Below are 16,600 nucleotides of genomic sequence, written 5' to 3' on the forward strand. Positions count from 1 at the left end.
CATGAAATTTCTCTTCTTCTTCACAGCAATATTGTGATATGGTGCTATTATTATTCCCATCTTACAGATGAGAAGACTGAGGTCCCAAGATGTTGAGTGACTTGACCCAGCACACGGTCAGTGCACCATAATGGGGGGACACAACCCCAGGCAATCTGACCCCAAAGCCCCAGCTCTTGGCCCCAAGCCATACAACACCATTTGTTTCAAAGCGTTGGACTAATCTTCTACCTTATTTGTGGAAACAAGAGAAAACCCAGCCAGGCAGTAACCTGAGGCAGGAGGAACCCGAATTCCTCTTAATAACTCACATTTTCTGAGCTCCTGCCATCAGTCAGGCACTAGGCACAGCACTCAAAAGGTGTCATCCCGGGCTTCCCTGGTGGCGCAGTGGTTGGGAGCCCGCCTGCCGATGCAGGGGACACGGGTTCGTGCCCCGGTCCGGGAAGATCCCACATGCCGCGGAGAGGCTGGGCCCGTGAGCCATGGCCGCTGAGCCTGCGCGTCCGGAGCCTGTGCTCCGCAACGGGAGAGGTCACAACAGTGAGAGGCCCGCGTACCAAAAAAAAAAAAAAAAAAAAAGGTGTCATCCCACTTAAGCCTCACACCAACCTAAGGGAGGTTCATTCACTGTCCACATCCCAGAGGTGAAGGCTGAGAAACACAGAGAGGTGTCGTGACTTGCCAAGGTGCCACAGTCGGTCAGTGGCTGAGGTGGAATCATATCCAGGTCTCTCCGCCTCCATGGCCCATGTTCTTACTGACGATTTTTCCCCCAAATGAGGAAGAAAAGCAGAGATGATGATCCAATGTCAGCCCAAGTTCAGACAAGGACAGACCTCCCACAGGGTGGGCCACGAGGAAAAACAGGTCGCTCGGAAGTGGGTGGTGGCAGCTACCACCGGTGACATTCTCCACGCCCCCCTTGGTGCCTAGCAGAGCCCCGAGCATGACGCGGATGCTGAATTAAATAGTGACTGAAAAACTGAGAGCGAATGCACCTCTTCCTACAGAGACCTACGGTGCATGCCTCCATGGTTCCCAGTTCAGACATGGTCTGTGGGGCGTGGAAGCCCGTTTTCTCCTCAGCCCTCCTCCTCCCTTCGTTGTGTCCCACAGGCCATCTGTGTCATGATGGAGGGAAGGGGGGTGGGGAGTGAAGCCTTTGTGGGGACTGATACCATGCCCGTCGTGCACACATGGGATTGCTCTTCATTTTTTCAGGAAGTCACAGACACATGTGTCGTTATTCCCATATCACAGGAAAAGAAAGCTGAGGTTAAAGCAGGTTACATACTTTCCTTGGGGCCGCAAGGCTAGTGTCACGAGTTCCCAAACTCCACCCTGACCCATTTGCCTCCGAAGACCCTGCCTCACAGAGGGAGAAGAATCAGTAGGTGCCACATGATGGAAGAAAATGTGCACACGTGGTCAGCACCCAGTAAGTGCGTGTTGATAAGTGAATGGGTGAGACTCTTTCAAGGAGAGGGTTACTAACAGGATCTACTGCTACAAGATGTCACTAACGATAGTTCAAGTTATAATAGAGAAAAAACTGGAAATCACGTATATATTTATTATAACCTATATTAGTCAGCTCGGGCTCTCATAACAATATACCACAAACCGGGTGGCTTAAACAACAGAAATTTATTTTCTCACAGTTCTGGAGGCTGGAAGTCCAAGATCAGGGTGCCAACGAGGTCCAGTTCTTGTGAGCATCCTCTTCCTGGCTTGCTGATTGCTTCTTGCTGTGTCCTCACATGGCAGAGAGAAAGAGTTCTGGTGTCTCTTCCACTTCCGATAAGGGCACTAATCCCATCATGAGGAACCCACCCTTATGACCTAATCTAACCGTATTTACCTCCCAATGGGCCCATCTCCAAACACTATCATACGGAGAATTAGTGCTTTAACATGTGAATTTGGGGGGAAACACAAACATTCAGTCCATAACACCCATTACCAGGACACTGGATTAAATAAATCATGGAGCACCTATACTATAGAATGCTCTGCAGCTTTTAAATAATAATATTGCACAATTATGGTTTCAACAGGAAAGACATTAGTGACAGATGAAGTGAAAAAGTCACATTATGATGCATATATACAACATCACCCCATTTCTACCAATACTAGGGGTGTGGGGTACTTTGGCAAGATCTGGATCTCACACCCATACCCTGACCAGAGGGCCACCAACCATTGAGATTGGACAGCTTCATACAAACTACAATAGGGAGGGAGGGGCATCTCCAATAGAAAGAGGGAGCTGGGCAGACAAAATAGACAGAAACGCCAGCCACACTGCCATGTCTTGAGTCCTTACTGTGTCATGCCCTGTTCTACAGGCACTGAACTATATTATCTCCTTTAACTTTCACAGTAACCCTTTGAGATGGGTATTATTACTCTCACTTCTTGCAAGTGAGGAAACAAGGGACTTAGATCGTTGGAGTCACTTAACAAAGATTCTAAACAGGGCCTGCACCACACCAAAGCTGTGATGTTCACCAACAAATCATGAAACCACAAAGCCTTACTTTTACTGCATCGCCCACTGCTGGCACATAGCAGGTGTTCAGAATAATGAATGCTGATTGGAAATGAACAGAGAGGAGGCAAGAAGTGATGTATGGGCACGGGTAGTTGGATTTGCTTTGGGAAAAGGGACAGAAGCAGGAGGTGGGGAATGGTGGAGGGAAACAGGGACGTGGGCTGGAGCCATCAGTTAAGACTCAGGCTTCCCCTGAGAAGTAAGAGGCCAGGGTATGTGCCAGGAGAGAAGTCATCAGGGCAGGAAGGAGGACTCCAGGTGAGCAGAAACAGTTTAGAGCAGACACTGCAGAATCTGACAGAGAAAGAGAACTGGAAGAGAACTGTTCTTGTCCTCAGGAAGACTCAGGTACAACCAGAGAATACGTAATGGGAGAAAACGTGGCAATGTGTCCCAAACACTGTTCACTTTCTATTTTATCACAGTTTATCTGCCTGTGCTCCAGAATCTACCTTCCCACATTCTTATAGAAAGGAGCCACAGTGAGTAACCCCGAGGCCCTGGACCCCTGAGCAGATTAACCATGGTTCCCTTGGGAACTGGGAAGAAGTAGTTCCTCCTCCACCAGAAGGGAAAACTCCTTTTCCTTCCTCCAGCACCCCGGCCCCCTTTAGGTTTCAGCCCCCTCACACACACACACACACACACACACACACACACACACACACACTGATGTGTGCCCCTTCCCATGGTACACGTGCACTTCCTGTGTGACACTCACCGCCGTGCACGGGCACACAGCCCTGTCGCACTGCCTGGAGTTACCACCCCCGTCCCCCGGCAGCCACCCCCTCTACCTCCCTGCCAGCAGAACCCCGACTGTGTTCAGGAAGACGATGTGCCTACTCTGACCTAAGCCAGGCCTATTTCTTTTGCTGGATCCTCAAATTCCAGACTCCCTTGCAGCTAAGAGTGTCCTGTGACTCAGCTGTAGCCAGTGAGACAGAAGGGGCTTCTCAAGGTGGGGGTAGGGTCCTGAGGTATTGAATTTGGGCACATCGATCCCCATCTCTTTCCAGTGTAGAACGGCTGAATGGCCGGCAGAACAGCTATAATTTCCCTTTGCACCTAGGTTTCTGGATACGAACTCATTTCTGCCAGTTGAATGCACTGGCAGAATATTTCGAAGGCAGAAAGGAGGCGGAGGCATCCTCCTGCGGTTTGGGCTGTTTGCTGCTGGTAAACAAGTGTGTGGAGACGTGGGGTTTTCTGCAGCAGAATTCAGGTGTGCAGTCGCCAGCCCACGGGTGTGGACCGTTAGTTGTGGCCGAGGCAGCCGCCTGACCCTGCTTTCCAGCGTCCAGTGATCTGTTCTGTAGAAGCTGGAAAGCAGCTGCAGTGGCAGTTTCCTGATCCTGGGGTCACGGCTCTGGCAGTGTGCTCTAGAATTCATTCATTCCACTGGCCGACCCCTGCCACCCACCTAACGGCTTGTGGCTTGTGTCCCCCCTCTTGCCGGCCTGTGTTGCTCTGTCCAGAGAGCCTTTCCTGGGGGGCCAGCCTAATGTCCACTCCCCCAGCTTTTCCAATGGTTTTCCAAGCAACCGTTCCCTGTGGTAAAAAAAAAAAATTTTTTTTCTGCTTAAAATAGCAAAGATCTAGAAACATAACATTCTGGATCCTCTAGTTTGAACCAAAAAAAGCTACCGGGGGCTCAGGCATGACAAAAGGATGAGAATAAGAGGCCTCAGGGAAGGTTTCATTTCTGTGAGCCTCAGTTTCTTCTTCTGCAGAATGGAGACCAAAGATTATTATTTTTATTACAGTTAATAATTGACTACCGTGGTAGACTGCATTTCCCAAACATGGTCACGACAACATTTCCCATTCCACAAGCCCTTCCACACGTGACCTTGTCACTTCCCGTCAAGTCGGAGGAATCTGACCCCCTCACTCCTGAATCAGGGCTGGGCTGGCCTCTGACTCGCCTGTAAGCAACATGATGAGTCAGGATCCGCCGACTAGAACTCGCAGGCTGTCGGAAGGGGTGCACGTCTCCAGCCCCGCCCATTTCTCGCGGGGCTTCAGCTCCGGCCCGCCCCGGCAGCGCGGGGCTACAGCCCCGCCCTCGCCGCTCAGGCGGCGGAGGGGCGGGGGTCGGTGGGCGGGGCCAAGGACGGCGCGCGGCCCCGGCCCCACCCCGCCGCTCCGGGCTCGGGCTCCCGCGGGCCCCGCCCACCGCGCTGCTCCCTCTGCTGTCCGCTGTGCGGGCAGCGGCGCAGGGCTGAGTACCATGGCCGGGCTGCTGGCGCTGCTGTGCCCCACGGGCAGGGTGGGCGCCCGGGTCCGGTCTCGCGCCGCCTGGCTCCTCGGCGCTGCCGCCCCCCGCGCCCCACCGCCCTTGTTTCTGCCGCTGCTCGGGACCGGGCTGGACGCCCCGCTGCTGCACGCGGCCCGCGGGAACTGCCACGGCCGCCAGGTAAGCCTCCCCGCCCCCACCCCGAACCCCGCGCGCCCCGATCGTCGGCCCATCTCCGCCGAAGGAGAGCCTGACTCGCGCAAATGCCCGAGACCGAGCACCGCCAGGGTCCCCAGGCCTCAGATCTCTACAAGTCAAAGAAGCGAGTTCCCAGTTTACAGCAGGGGAAACTGAGGCTCAGGGAGGTGTGACTGCCCAAGGTCACAACCTCCAGGTGATCCCAGGATCCCAAAGCGTCAGGCTGTACTGTGGTGGTGGACGGGAGGATTGGAGATGGGGCCTGGACTTGGTATCGACGTTCTCACTGGGCGGTAGAGTTGTTCCCTTTGAAGTCGCGCCGGGGCTTCCTCCCTGGGCCGAGGAGAAAGGCTTGGTGGGTGCTGCGGTCTCTAACACCGCCCCCCCCCCAACACTTGCTGCCACTCCCTTTTTATCTAACCTAGAGGGCAGGCCTCCCTGTCAGACTGCAGGCAGGACGCGGGCAAGAAACCCAGTGTTACTTCATTGCATCAATATTTCACTTCGGTTGCTTCTGTGTTTGCTAACTGAAAACTGGTTTCCATTCAGAATGGTAATGCAGACTATCCCTTTTTGAAAGTTTTGAAGTGGGTCTCCTTAAAGAAAAAAGGTGGTAAGCAGTGAAGTCTGGAGATCCAGAGCTAACAAGTTGGGACAAGCAGTGCCTGGAGGTTTGCACCTTTGGTCCCTTTGCCTGCCTGCATCCACTCACCAGCGGTGCAGACCTACCCCAAGTGCTGAAGGCCTCTGAGCCTGTTTGCTGACCTTGCAGGCGTTTAAAATAGCACCTTCCCAACAATAGTTTGGGGAACAGTTCCATGAGCTGATGTGGGCCTCAACATGGTGCCACCGGGAGCCAGTGCTTCCTGAATGTTGCATAGGCATTTGACCCGTGACCTTACCATGCCTCTGCCACAGGTGGAGAAACTTCCTTCCCTGCCTTCTGCTCCCCCATCGGACAGGTGGTAGATCTTGTCTCTGCCTCCTGAGCCCAGTTAGGGGATCCTCATGCGTCTGGCACCCTCCGCGCACACCCAGCTGTCTCCTGGTGATTCTCTGTGGATCAGCCCAGCTGTCCCTTCCTCCCGGAAGCCTTCCCTGACCACCAGTGATACCTTGGGTGCCTCCACTGGCCCCCTCCTCAGCCCCATGGGTGTGCATCTTCTATGCACTCATCATATGGAATGTCCTCCTGACTTGCTGGTCTGTCTTGTGAGCCTGGCACTGGCAGATGTGTGTGTGTGTGTGTGTGTGTGTGTGTGTGTATACTGCTCCCCCACCCCATATTTATTAAAGTAAGAAGGCTGTATTAGAAGGGTCAGGAAGGTTTGAGGAATGAGCCAAAAATTGCTCACAAGTTCAGATTGTTTAGAGTGACACCTGTTTTCATTCATGCAATAAGTAATATTAATAATAAACACTATATTTTGTTTACTTTGTACCAGGCACTGTTCTGAGTAGTTTGAAAATATTAATTCATGTAATCCTCACAACAACCCTGTGACGTAAGCAATACTGTCATCCCCCCCCCCCACTTAAGCCCAGAGAGGTTGAGTAACTTTCTGAGAATCACGCAGAGGTTACCTGTCAGAACTGGGATCCAAACCAGTCTCGTTCCAAGGCTTCTGCCCTCAACAGCTGTGCTGTGTTCCTCACTTATTCGTGAGTGTCTGCACTGTGCTAGGCACTGCTCTAAGGCGGCGGGGGGATAGAGCAATGAACAAAACAGACATATCCCACCCTCAGGGAGCCTGACGTCTAGTGGGAGGGGAGGGACAATAAACAGAAAAGGAAAATATCAGGCTTGATGTGAGAGGTGCTACTGAGAAATGCCAAGGGGGGAGGGAGGGTGCAGATGGGCAGGGCTGCAGGGAGGGATGCTGCCAGTTAATAAATAAGGTCATCAGGGAAAGGCTCCCTGAAAAGGCAGCGTGTGAGGGAGAACTGGGAGGTAGGACACTGGGGCTCAGAGAGCCATCTGCAGGTATATGAAAGCACTTATCTAAGAACAGACACGGGTGAGGTAGATGTTGTCTGCATCCAGGGCAGCGACTAAGGATACATCACAGGTTCTTAAGGTGATATTTCACAAAGAAATGAATGTCTGAAAAGTTTCCATTCCTTGCAGGTCATCACCTCATAAATTCCTTTATTTCAGTCTCTTTATTCTCCTCCAGGGTTAGGAAGAAAAATGCATGACCCACAATGATTAAAGAGATTTCCAGGATAAAAGGAAGAAAATTGTCCATATAAGCTTCTAACTCTAGAAAGTTAAAAACTAACTGCAGGGCTTCCCTGGTGGCGCAGTGGTTGGGGGTCCGCCTGCCGATGCAGGGGGCGCGGGTTCGTGCCCCGGTCCGGGAGGATCCCACGTGCCGCGGAGCGGCTGGGCCCGTGGGCCGTGGCCGCTGGGCCTGCGCGTCCGGAGCCTGTGCTCTGCAGCGGGAGAGGCCACGGCAGTGAGAGGCCCGCATACCCCACCAAAAAAAAAAAAAAAAAAACTAACTGCAGCACCGGCTAACAGGAAATTGTCTTTTGTGTCTGAATATTTTGTCCCTCCCATTGTCTTGCAGTAGATACTGGTTATTCTGTAGCTGGAAGTCTGGCTGCCTTTTTTTTTAAGGAATAACTTTTCTTTTAATATTTATTTATTAATTTATTTATTTTTGGCTGTGTTGGGTCTTCGTTTCTGTGCGAGGGCTTTCTCTAGTTGCGGCGAGCGGGGGCCACTCCTCATCACAGTGCGCGGGCCTCTCACTATCGCGGCCTCTCTCTCTTGTTGCGGAGCACAGGCTCGAGAAGCACAGGCTCAGTAGTTGTGGCTCACGGGCCCACTTGCTCCGCGGCATGCAGGATGCGGAATCTCCCCAGACCAGGGCTCGAACCCATGTCCCCTGCATTGGCAGGCAGATTCTCAACCACTGCGCCACCAGAGAAGCCCTGGCTGCCTTTTTTTCTTTTCTGGCCAAAAGGCCTTTTGCCAAAATAGAGGTCGTACAGAAAAGGGCTCTCGAGAGAGAGACAGTTCCACCCAGTCCTGGCAAGTAGACAGAGGGGACATAATGAAGTCTGGTTGGGCCAGATGTCCAGGGTGGAAAGTGAAAGGGGCTTTCACCCGTCATCAGCCTCAGGACGTTGTTTGGCTCTTGGAACCGGGGTTTGTCCACTGCTCCTCCTATCAGGGCCTGGCAGATCTCCCATCCGGGGCACTTCATCCGCAGCCAAAAGGCGGGTGGGGAGCTGTTTATCAGGAGCCTGAGCTCCCAGCGGCCATTCTGGCTGCTAGGCGTCAGAGGACAGGGCGGGCGCGGTGCAGGCCCAACCGAAGGGTACTGGTGACAGTTTTCCTTCTCCCCTCCAGAGCCTTGACGTTCTGGAACAGGCTCTTCCTTGAGGAATGTTCAGCTCTTGGGGGACATGAAGGGGAGCCTGCAGCACGGAACTCAGTCTGGGCGCCGCCAGCCAGCTCATAGCTTTGCCCCAAACCTTGGTCTCCCATCTGTCAAAGTGGGAGCGACAGAGGTGCCCACGTCGTGGGGTTGTGAGGGTTTTTATGGGATGGCGCCTTTAAAGTGCTAAGCCCGGTACCTGGCTCAATAGAAGGGGCCTCTCTTGAGGACACTGGTGGTTTTCCTAAAACCTTTCAAAAAACGTTATGCTTTCCTGCCTATCAGAACCAGCCTCTGGGACCCCATAAATGGATACTGGATTTTAGTAGGCAGTCCCCTTTTTTTAAGTGTTTGTTTTCTTAAGTCTGAAAAAAGCCCGCAGAAGTCAAAGCTAAAGGCAGAGAGGAAATACAGTTCGTCTCCCGCCTTAGGACCTTAACACTTAATTCCCAGGGACTGAGCAGCCTTTAATGAAACAGATTTAATTTTAATTGAAGCTTTAATTTAAAGCTTCCAGGTGTTTTGGGGTTTTGTTTGTTTGGTTTTTTTTTTTTTTCAGTCCCAACTGCAGTTTGGGAACAAAAGAGATGCTCTTTCAGTTGGGAGGTAATGAAAAGACTCTTTCAACTAATAAATCTGAGTTCTGTGCCAACTCTTTTGGGAGCAGGGGCAAATGAGCAGCTGCTGTGTATGATTAAAAATCAAGGATGATTCTGGGAAAGGTTTTTGGTTTTTTTTTTTTTTTTTTGGCTACGCTGCGCGGCTTGTGAGATCTTAGTTCCCTGACCAGGGATTGAACTCGTGCCCTCGGCAGTGAAAGCGCAGGGTCCTAACTACTAGACCACCAGGGAGTTCCCAATTATGGGCAAGTTTTAATCCAAGACTGAATTCCACCCCCTCCTCGCCGTGCGTGGAATGTGGCCCTTCACTGAGCCTTACTTAGTTCTTTTGGGGACACTAGGAGAGTCTGCTTTTGTGCCTTCTTATCTTCTACGTACGTGCAGCAGCCACGGTTTATCTTCCATTCTGGCAGCTGGTCCAGAGCCAAGCCCTCCTGTCCAGCATGAAACCAAGCTGAGAGGCTGCCCCAGGGGTTACCAGACACAACAGGGCTCCAGACACTGCAGACATTCTTTGTAGGGCAAAATGTACTGTGGCTCCCAGCTTGCCCTGAAGAGTAAATTTTAGAATCTGTACTTTGTATTTCAGTTGAATCAAATTCTGCTTCATAAAAAGGAATGAAGTTTGATACCTGCTACAACGTGGATGAACCTTGAAAACACGATAAGTGAAAAAAGCTGCCGTAGTCTGTTCGGGCTGCTGTAACACCATAGGCTGGGCGGCTTAAACGGCAGACATTCATTTCTCACAGTGCTGGAGTCAAGAAGTCCAAGGTCAAGACACGGGCAGATTCAGTGTCTGGTGAGGGCCTGCTTCCGAGTTCATAGCCAGCTGTCTTCTGTCTTCTTGCCATGTCCTCACATGGTAGAAGGTTCAAGGGAGCGCTCTGGGGTCTCTTTTACAAGGGCCCTGATCCCATTCATGAGGGCTCCACCCTCATGACCTAGTCACCTCCCACCTCCAAATACCATCCTGGTGGGGATTCGGTTTCAACATACGAATTTGGGGCGGGGGAGGGCTTCCACCAACATTCAGTCTGTAGCAGAAGCCAGTCACAAAAGGCCCCATGCTGTATGGCCCCGTTTACATGAAATGTCCAGAAAGGGCAAATCCATAGACAGAAAGGAGTTTCGTGTTTGCCTTTCCCCATCAGGATGGGGGAGAGAGGAATGGGGAGTGACTGCTAATTGGGTGACAAAAACGTTCCAAAATTAGATCCTTGTGATGGTTGCACAACTGCAAACACACATAAACCATCTGACTGTACGTTTTAAACCTTAAGATGGACTTTATGGCCTGTAATCTATATACCAGCAAAACTGTTACCAAAGTGGATGGGCCTCCCTGGGGAGGAGGAAGAAACGCACGTGGGGCGTTAGGTGGTGACGGCCCGATGGAGGGAACTGCACAGGAGCAGCTGTGTGAGGGTCTCGGTTTTAAAGAGAGTGCTCCAGGAGGGCCTCCCTGAGGTGATGTCGGAATAAAGACCTGGAGGCGGGGCTATGAGGACGTCTGGGGAAAAGCATTCAGGCAGAGGGAGCCACAGATGCCAAGGCCAGGAGCGGGCCTGGCCTGGGCTGCTTAAAGCAGCAAGAAGGCCACGTGGCCCGAATGGGGAGCAGGAAGGAGAATGGGGGTGGGGGGCGGCGGGCCTGGAGGGCTGAGGGGCTGGTGCTTCCAGGAGGCCTCTGACGGGGGTGGTGCTGTAATCCCACCTCGGTTTTTACAGGCTCCCTCTGGCCACTGTGTTGAGTGGTCAAGGGTGGGATTGGGGGACCAGCTGGGAGAGAGGCCACCACAGTAACCCAGGGGAGAGATGAGGCGCCTGGGCCAGGTGGTCCTGAAGCAGCGTTCCCTAAACCCACCTAGGCTGGCACCGCTCAGCGCCCCTCCGGTCAGTACCCCTGTCTGCTGCTCTGTAGGGTCAGCCCCTCATGGGAGACCTGCAAGGTCAGGCCCCGGGCCCCTGGGTGGCCCCTGGTCTCTCATGTTCCTGCCTACAGCCCGGGCAAGAGTAGCTCGGGAGGTCTGGTCTGAGTGCCGTCAAAGAAAGAAAACAGCCCAGGAGGCCGACTGCAGTGGGCCCGGTGGAGGGCGGGGCAGTGGATTCTGATGGGCAGACACCATCACGTCCTGAGGATGGAAGGGCGGGGGTGGGCCACCAGGGCTGCTGGCTTAGGGGACAGCATGGATGAGCACGAGGGATGGAGGACACAGTGCGGGCCTGGCGTGCGATGGGGGGACGAGGCTTGGGTGGGCAAGCCTCCAGAAGTATCTGAGGAGGAAGGGGTCCTGCTGCACTTAAAACCCTTTATCAGGGAGTTCCCTGGCAGTCCAGTGGTTAGGACTCCGCGCTTTCAGTGCCGAGGGCGCGGGTTTAATCCCTGGACGGGAAACTAAGATCCCAAGGCACAGCTGTGTGGCGTGGCCAAAAAAGTAAAAACTCCTGATCACATCCTAGTACCTGTGCATGCAATCCAGCTCGACCCCTAATACACCGGGCAGAGATGGTCCCTTCACTCTCCCAGTGCTAGGAGCCAGGCAAGACGACCAGGTTCCCTGCTCCCTGGAACCACACATTCCGGGCCTCTGGCCAACAGCAAACAAGCGAAGAACGGAATGCTTACGTACATGTATTTGTTATATTTGTTACATTATAAGCAGGACAACTCCTGAAGATGGAAATCTCAGAGAGGGAAGTAGAGATGTGATAGCATGGCTGCCACTGAGGGCAGGCAGCTGAGGTGGTCAAGGAGGCCTCTTGGAGGAGGTGACGTTTGTGTTTCCAGCTTAGGAAGTGGCTCACTCCAGTCTGTTGCAAGGCAGGTACATCTGAGAAGCGACGGCCACGTGGAGAGTCTGCTGAGGGCGGGCAGGAGCAGGGCAAGGGGAGGCGAGAGTGCTGAGCAGGTGTTTACCTGGCAACGCTGGCTGATCACTTAGAAGCACCAGGGGAACTGATATCTAATCGCAGTGCCCAGGCCTCACCCCACATCTATGAAATCAGAGGCTGGGCACCTGGGCACAGACAGATGGATCAGCAGCATCCGGGTCCCCTGGGAGCTCTTGAGAAAGGCAGCGTCTGCAGGGAGGCCCCAGACGTGCTTGGTCAAAGCTCCCACCTGCCCGCCAGCAGGGGCTCTGAAGCAGGGCAGGGCCGGGAGGAGGACCTGTGCCTCGTTGCGGTTGGAGGCTGCTGCCCTGGGCACCTGTGTCATTTCACTTTTGTCCCTGGGATGCCACGCTGCATGTCATGTGTCCCCACCCCCCCACCCCCACCGCAGCCTTTGAAGCATGGCTCCACTGCAGCATGTTCTAAAAATACAAGAAAGCAGCCGTCCCGCTGCAAAGTCAGTAGCCGGAGCTGACTGACCCAGATGCTGCCTGTGAGAAGAGCTCTGAGGTCTGTCGTTAGAGCTGAAGAAACCCTTTGATGTAAAAGGCACTCTCCATATTGAGGAGTTTTGTCTTTTTAATCCAAGGTTGTTTTTATTTCTCCCAAACATTCCAGGCCCTGTAGATGCTCAGTAATTGTTAACAAACACCCCACGCAATGAATACTTTCTGTACTAACCCGGCCGCTGCATTTATGGCCGGAGAACTAGCCCTCCCTTTCTCCGTTAAGATCTCAGGGGTAAATCTTGATTCCAGAAGTAGATACGTCACGGCTTTTGCTCCATTTTATTTCGTACCCACTGTCTTGTAGAGTCTAGCATGGTTGTCACGTCACCACAAACCTGGAGGCATTAAACGACACACATTTATTCTTTGACAGCCCTGGAGGTCAGAAGCCCAAACGGGGTCTCACAGGGCTAAAGTCAGTGTGTGGGCAGGGCTGGTTCCTTCCAGTGGCTCTACGGGAGAATCCATTTCCTGCCTTGTCCAGCTTCTGGAGGTGCTGCACTCCTTGGCTCGTGGCCTTTTCCTCTGTCTTCAGAGCCAGCAGCACAAATCTCTGCAAATCTGACTCTGCTGCTGTCCTCACGTCTGCTTCTCTGACCCTCCTGCCCCGCTGTGTCCACTCACAGGACCCTTATGATTAAGGTCCCACTGGTCCCACTCAGAAAATCCGGATGATTTGCCCATCGCAGATCCTTAACTTAATCCCACCTGCAAAATCCTTCTGCCACGTAAGGTAACATATTCACAGGTTCTAGGGACTGGGACCTAGACATCTTAGGGGCCATCGTTCTGCCCATCGTACCTGGTACCCAGCCCTTCACTGCACTCAGTGGCTTAGCGGGCATTAGCCTCAGCTGACAAAGAAAGATAGTAACTTATCTCTCACTGGACAGGAAAGAGCAGAACGCTGCCTGAATCTGAAGCTGCTGATGACCACTAACATCCTTGCTCCTGCCCTAAAGCGTCTCCCCTTCTTTGGCTTGTGCGCAGGACACCAGCAAAATCACTGTGACAACAGGCGGCAACGTCAGCAGTACAGAAGAGAAAAAGCAAAGCAAGTCGCAGCAGCTGAAAAAGATCTTTCAAGAATATGGTGCCGTTGGCGTGTCACTGCACATTGGAATCTCATTAATCTCTTTGGGCATGTTTTACATGGTTGTTTCAAGGTAAGATTTTGACAGTAGTAGATATTTGTTTTTCGCTGCCATCCAAGTGTCTTTGGGAATAAGAACTTTTTTCCTAAGACTTTATATTCATCTAGCTACTTTCATCACATTTTTTAAAATACTGTAAATGTCATAGCCAAATTGATCGGTTAACTCTATCCCTTTTGTGTTTGTCTGTTTGCCTCTCTCCCCTCCAGTGGTGTGGACATGTCAGCCATCCTGCTTAAGCTCGGGTTTAAAGAGTCACTGGTACAGTCGAAAATGGCAGCAGGCACAAGTACTTTCGTGGTGGCCTATGCCATCCACAAGCTGTTTGCACCCGTGAGGATAAGCATTACCTTATTTTCCGTGCCCCTGATTGTCAGGTATTTTCGGAAAGTGGGAATTTTTAAACCTCCAGCTGCAAAGCCTTGATAAACTCTTCAACTGTGGGCCTGAAAACCTACTTCTTTGAAATGATACATTTTGGACTGGTTTTATGATGTAGGGTTTCTGGTGGGGGTGAGGCAGGGGCTAGCTGCTGTCTTCTCGTGAATAGCATTTACTTTTGCCAGCAAAAATTCAGGGTTTCAAATCACTGTAATTTTTTTGCTTTATAAGTTTTGGTGATGCTATTCATCATAGGGCTTGTCTGCATCATCTACAGTGTCAGCAAAGCATCGCCATTGAGTTATCATCTGAAACAAAACTGTCAGCCAGGAAATGTTCCTTCTGGAGGATCACTGGTGAGGGTCTGCGTGCAGAAAGAAGCCTCAGGGGTTAATCTTTGCTCAAGTTCTTAAAGGGCAGCGATTCATTAAGCTGGTTTTTAAAGTTCCCCTTCCTCTAATATTTGCTGTCAGGCGGCCTTCGTTTTAATATGCAGTAATGTGCAGAACAGCTGCCAGTGCTACAATTAATGAAGCAGAATTTAAGACTTCACAATATGGAATCAGGATCTTAATTAGCATCAACACTTTGACGTTCATTACACTTGTTTGGTGGGAAAGAAAAACAAGTATTTCTGGTACTTTTCACTGATCCCAAGACACCTTCATATCTGGACATGATGGGGCCTGCCTCAGCTGATTTTTCCCAAACTTCATCAAAGTAGGTCAGAATCATTTGTCTCTGTTTCGGTAAAACACGGAAACTTCATCCAATAGTAATGGCATCAGTTGGCCCCGGACGCATGTGTCCTCAGGAATCTGGACACTGTACATATACGCAAAGCTGAGACAATCTTGGCCTGACTAACTCTGTCTCAGACTTCAGACATTCCAGAACTAGTGTCACAGTGTTTACATTGTGTTGCTACTTATATTTTTTAATTGAGTTAAAATTATGTATGCAAAAAAAAGATTTTGTATCACTCTCTAAAAAAGTAAAATTACTAGCAGTTGCTGTAAATGGGAGACAACCGCAAAATAATAATATAGGCCGGGCAGGGACCGAGCTAGTTTACCAGGTAAAGGGCGTGTGACTTTAGGCCCCTCGTTCTCTGTTTGGGACATTGGTTAAGAACAGAAATGCAAGCACACAGATCTCAGTTGAGACTTTCTCCTTGAGCCAGTCAGGAGCAAGCAACGGAGCAGGAATCTATTCCCGTGGGCTTCAGCATCACTGACGGGACACTGGCTGCACCCCAGGAACCCCAGTGTAACTGCCCTGCCACCATGGTTCAGGGGTTGCATTTATCTTTCTGGCTCCCAGATTTATTTTTTATTTTAGTTTTTTGGTTTGATTAACTACATTTGTGACAATCAGAAAACTCAAGGAACTATAAACTGATCATCCTGGTTTTACTGAGATCTGACTATTGACAGGTTTTCCTCGTTAGCCCATAGTAACCCATGTCAATCAGTTATTTCAGTTAACTTTTATGAGAATCTTTGTGAGCCAGATTCTCCACTTGCAAGATCTTTAAAGTGGATCTATTATCCCACCCCCACCCCCCCCTTTTAAAGCCGTTAGCCCACTGCCAAAAGGTTTTAGCAATTTAAAGTTGGAATTAGACTGCCTTTCTGGGGTCTAATTCCCAGGACACGTCCACATCAGAGAGAGATGGCACCAGTGCTAAGTAATTCCTCATGAGGACAGGACCAGCACTTCTGTGTTGCTGTCTGTGTGTGAACAGTTGGCTCTGGGCTCCTAACCACCTTCCTCACCGGCCTCCCAACCATTCAACTCGTGAGTAATGCCTATGCAAAAAAGCCGACAGGGATTCCTACAGGTTTAAGGGCTTGAATGGGAGTGTACTGAAAGGGCAAGCAATAAAACAAATTATCATACCAAATAGCCATAGCGTTCTCTTGTAAGCCCCAACTCCACTCCACTCCAGTGGCCAGTTGTCAGAACAGAACAGAGTAACTAGAGAGGAGAGGCAATCAAAGGACCAGGGAGTTACAGCATTATGTGAATTCACCAGCAAGATGTACAGATCACTTGTATTTACATTGTTTTTACGGAACTAGGGGAATAAAACTGATGATCTATTTTAAACACGTAAGCCATTGTTCACCTCTAATTTTTTATCTGACCAAATGAGCAGCTTAAATTCCGTGAAACAAATAAACATCTTTGTAAAGTTTATGAAGAACTTTTTATTCTTAGAAAGCCATCACTGCTGCTGATCATGAAGCAGCAGTGCGTGTGACTAGTTTATTAATGCTGTGCTGCTACAGTGAGCTCTTTTCTGTGCTTCTGTGGGATTGTTTGGGGAAATGACAGCTTAGCTAGTGTCACTGGTGGGGTTAGTCATGTTGTGTTGACTGCATCCGGGGTGGATGGATGAACTACTACTCTGGGATGTAAAAGCTCGAGACTGTGGGAACCAAAAGCTCCTTTGTCCCAACGGGGCTAACTGGACACGGCCGTTTTACTCAGTTCTTAAGTTTCCACAACTACTTCGGCAACTCTGACATGGAAGCGTATAGCCACGTCCTTCTGTGTAGACATTTCTGACCTCTGTAGGCCTCTTGCACTGAAAGTTGGCCATGAAAGCATGTTTCCTCTCCTAGTTCCCAGTAAGTTCAACACTTCCACC

The 16,600-nt window shown here is 51.0% G+C and overlaps 1 protein-coding gene across 1 annotated transcript; it reads left to right on the top strand.

Moving 5' to 3' along the window:
- The first annotated feature begins 4,727 nt into the window (after window positions 1–4,727).
- On the top strand, window positions 4,728–16,138 carry FAM210B (family with sequence similarity 210 member B). Its single transcript, XM_082670473.1, has 3 exons — window positions 4,728–4,979; window positions 13,400–13,575; window positions 13,773–16,138. The coding sequence occupies exons 1-3, from the start codon at window positions 4,794–4,796 to the stop codon at window positions 13,987–13,989; spliced, it is 579 nt and encodes a 192-aa protein (XP_082526599.1). The 5' UTR covers window positions 4,728–4,793; the 3' UTR covers window positions 13,990–16,138.
- The last annotated feature ends 462 nt before the right edge of the window (window positions 16,139–16,600 follow it).

Source organism: Grampus griseus (genome assembly GCF_964374135.1).
Source record: "Grampus griseus genome assembly, chromosome: 14".
In the NCBI taxonomy this organism is placed as follows: Eukaryota; Metazoa; Chordata; class Mammalia; order Artiodactyla; family Delphinidae; genus Grampus; species Grampus griseus.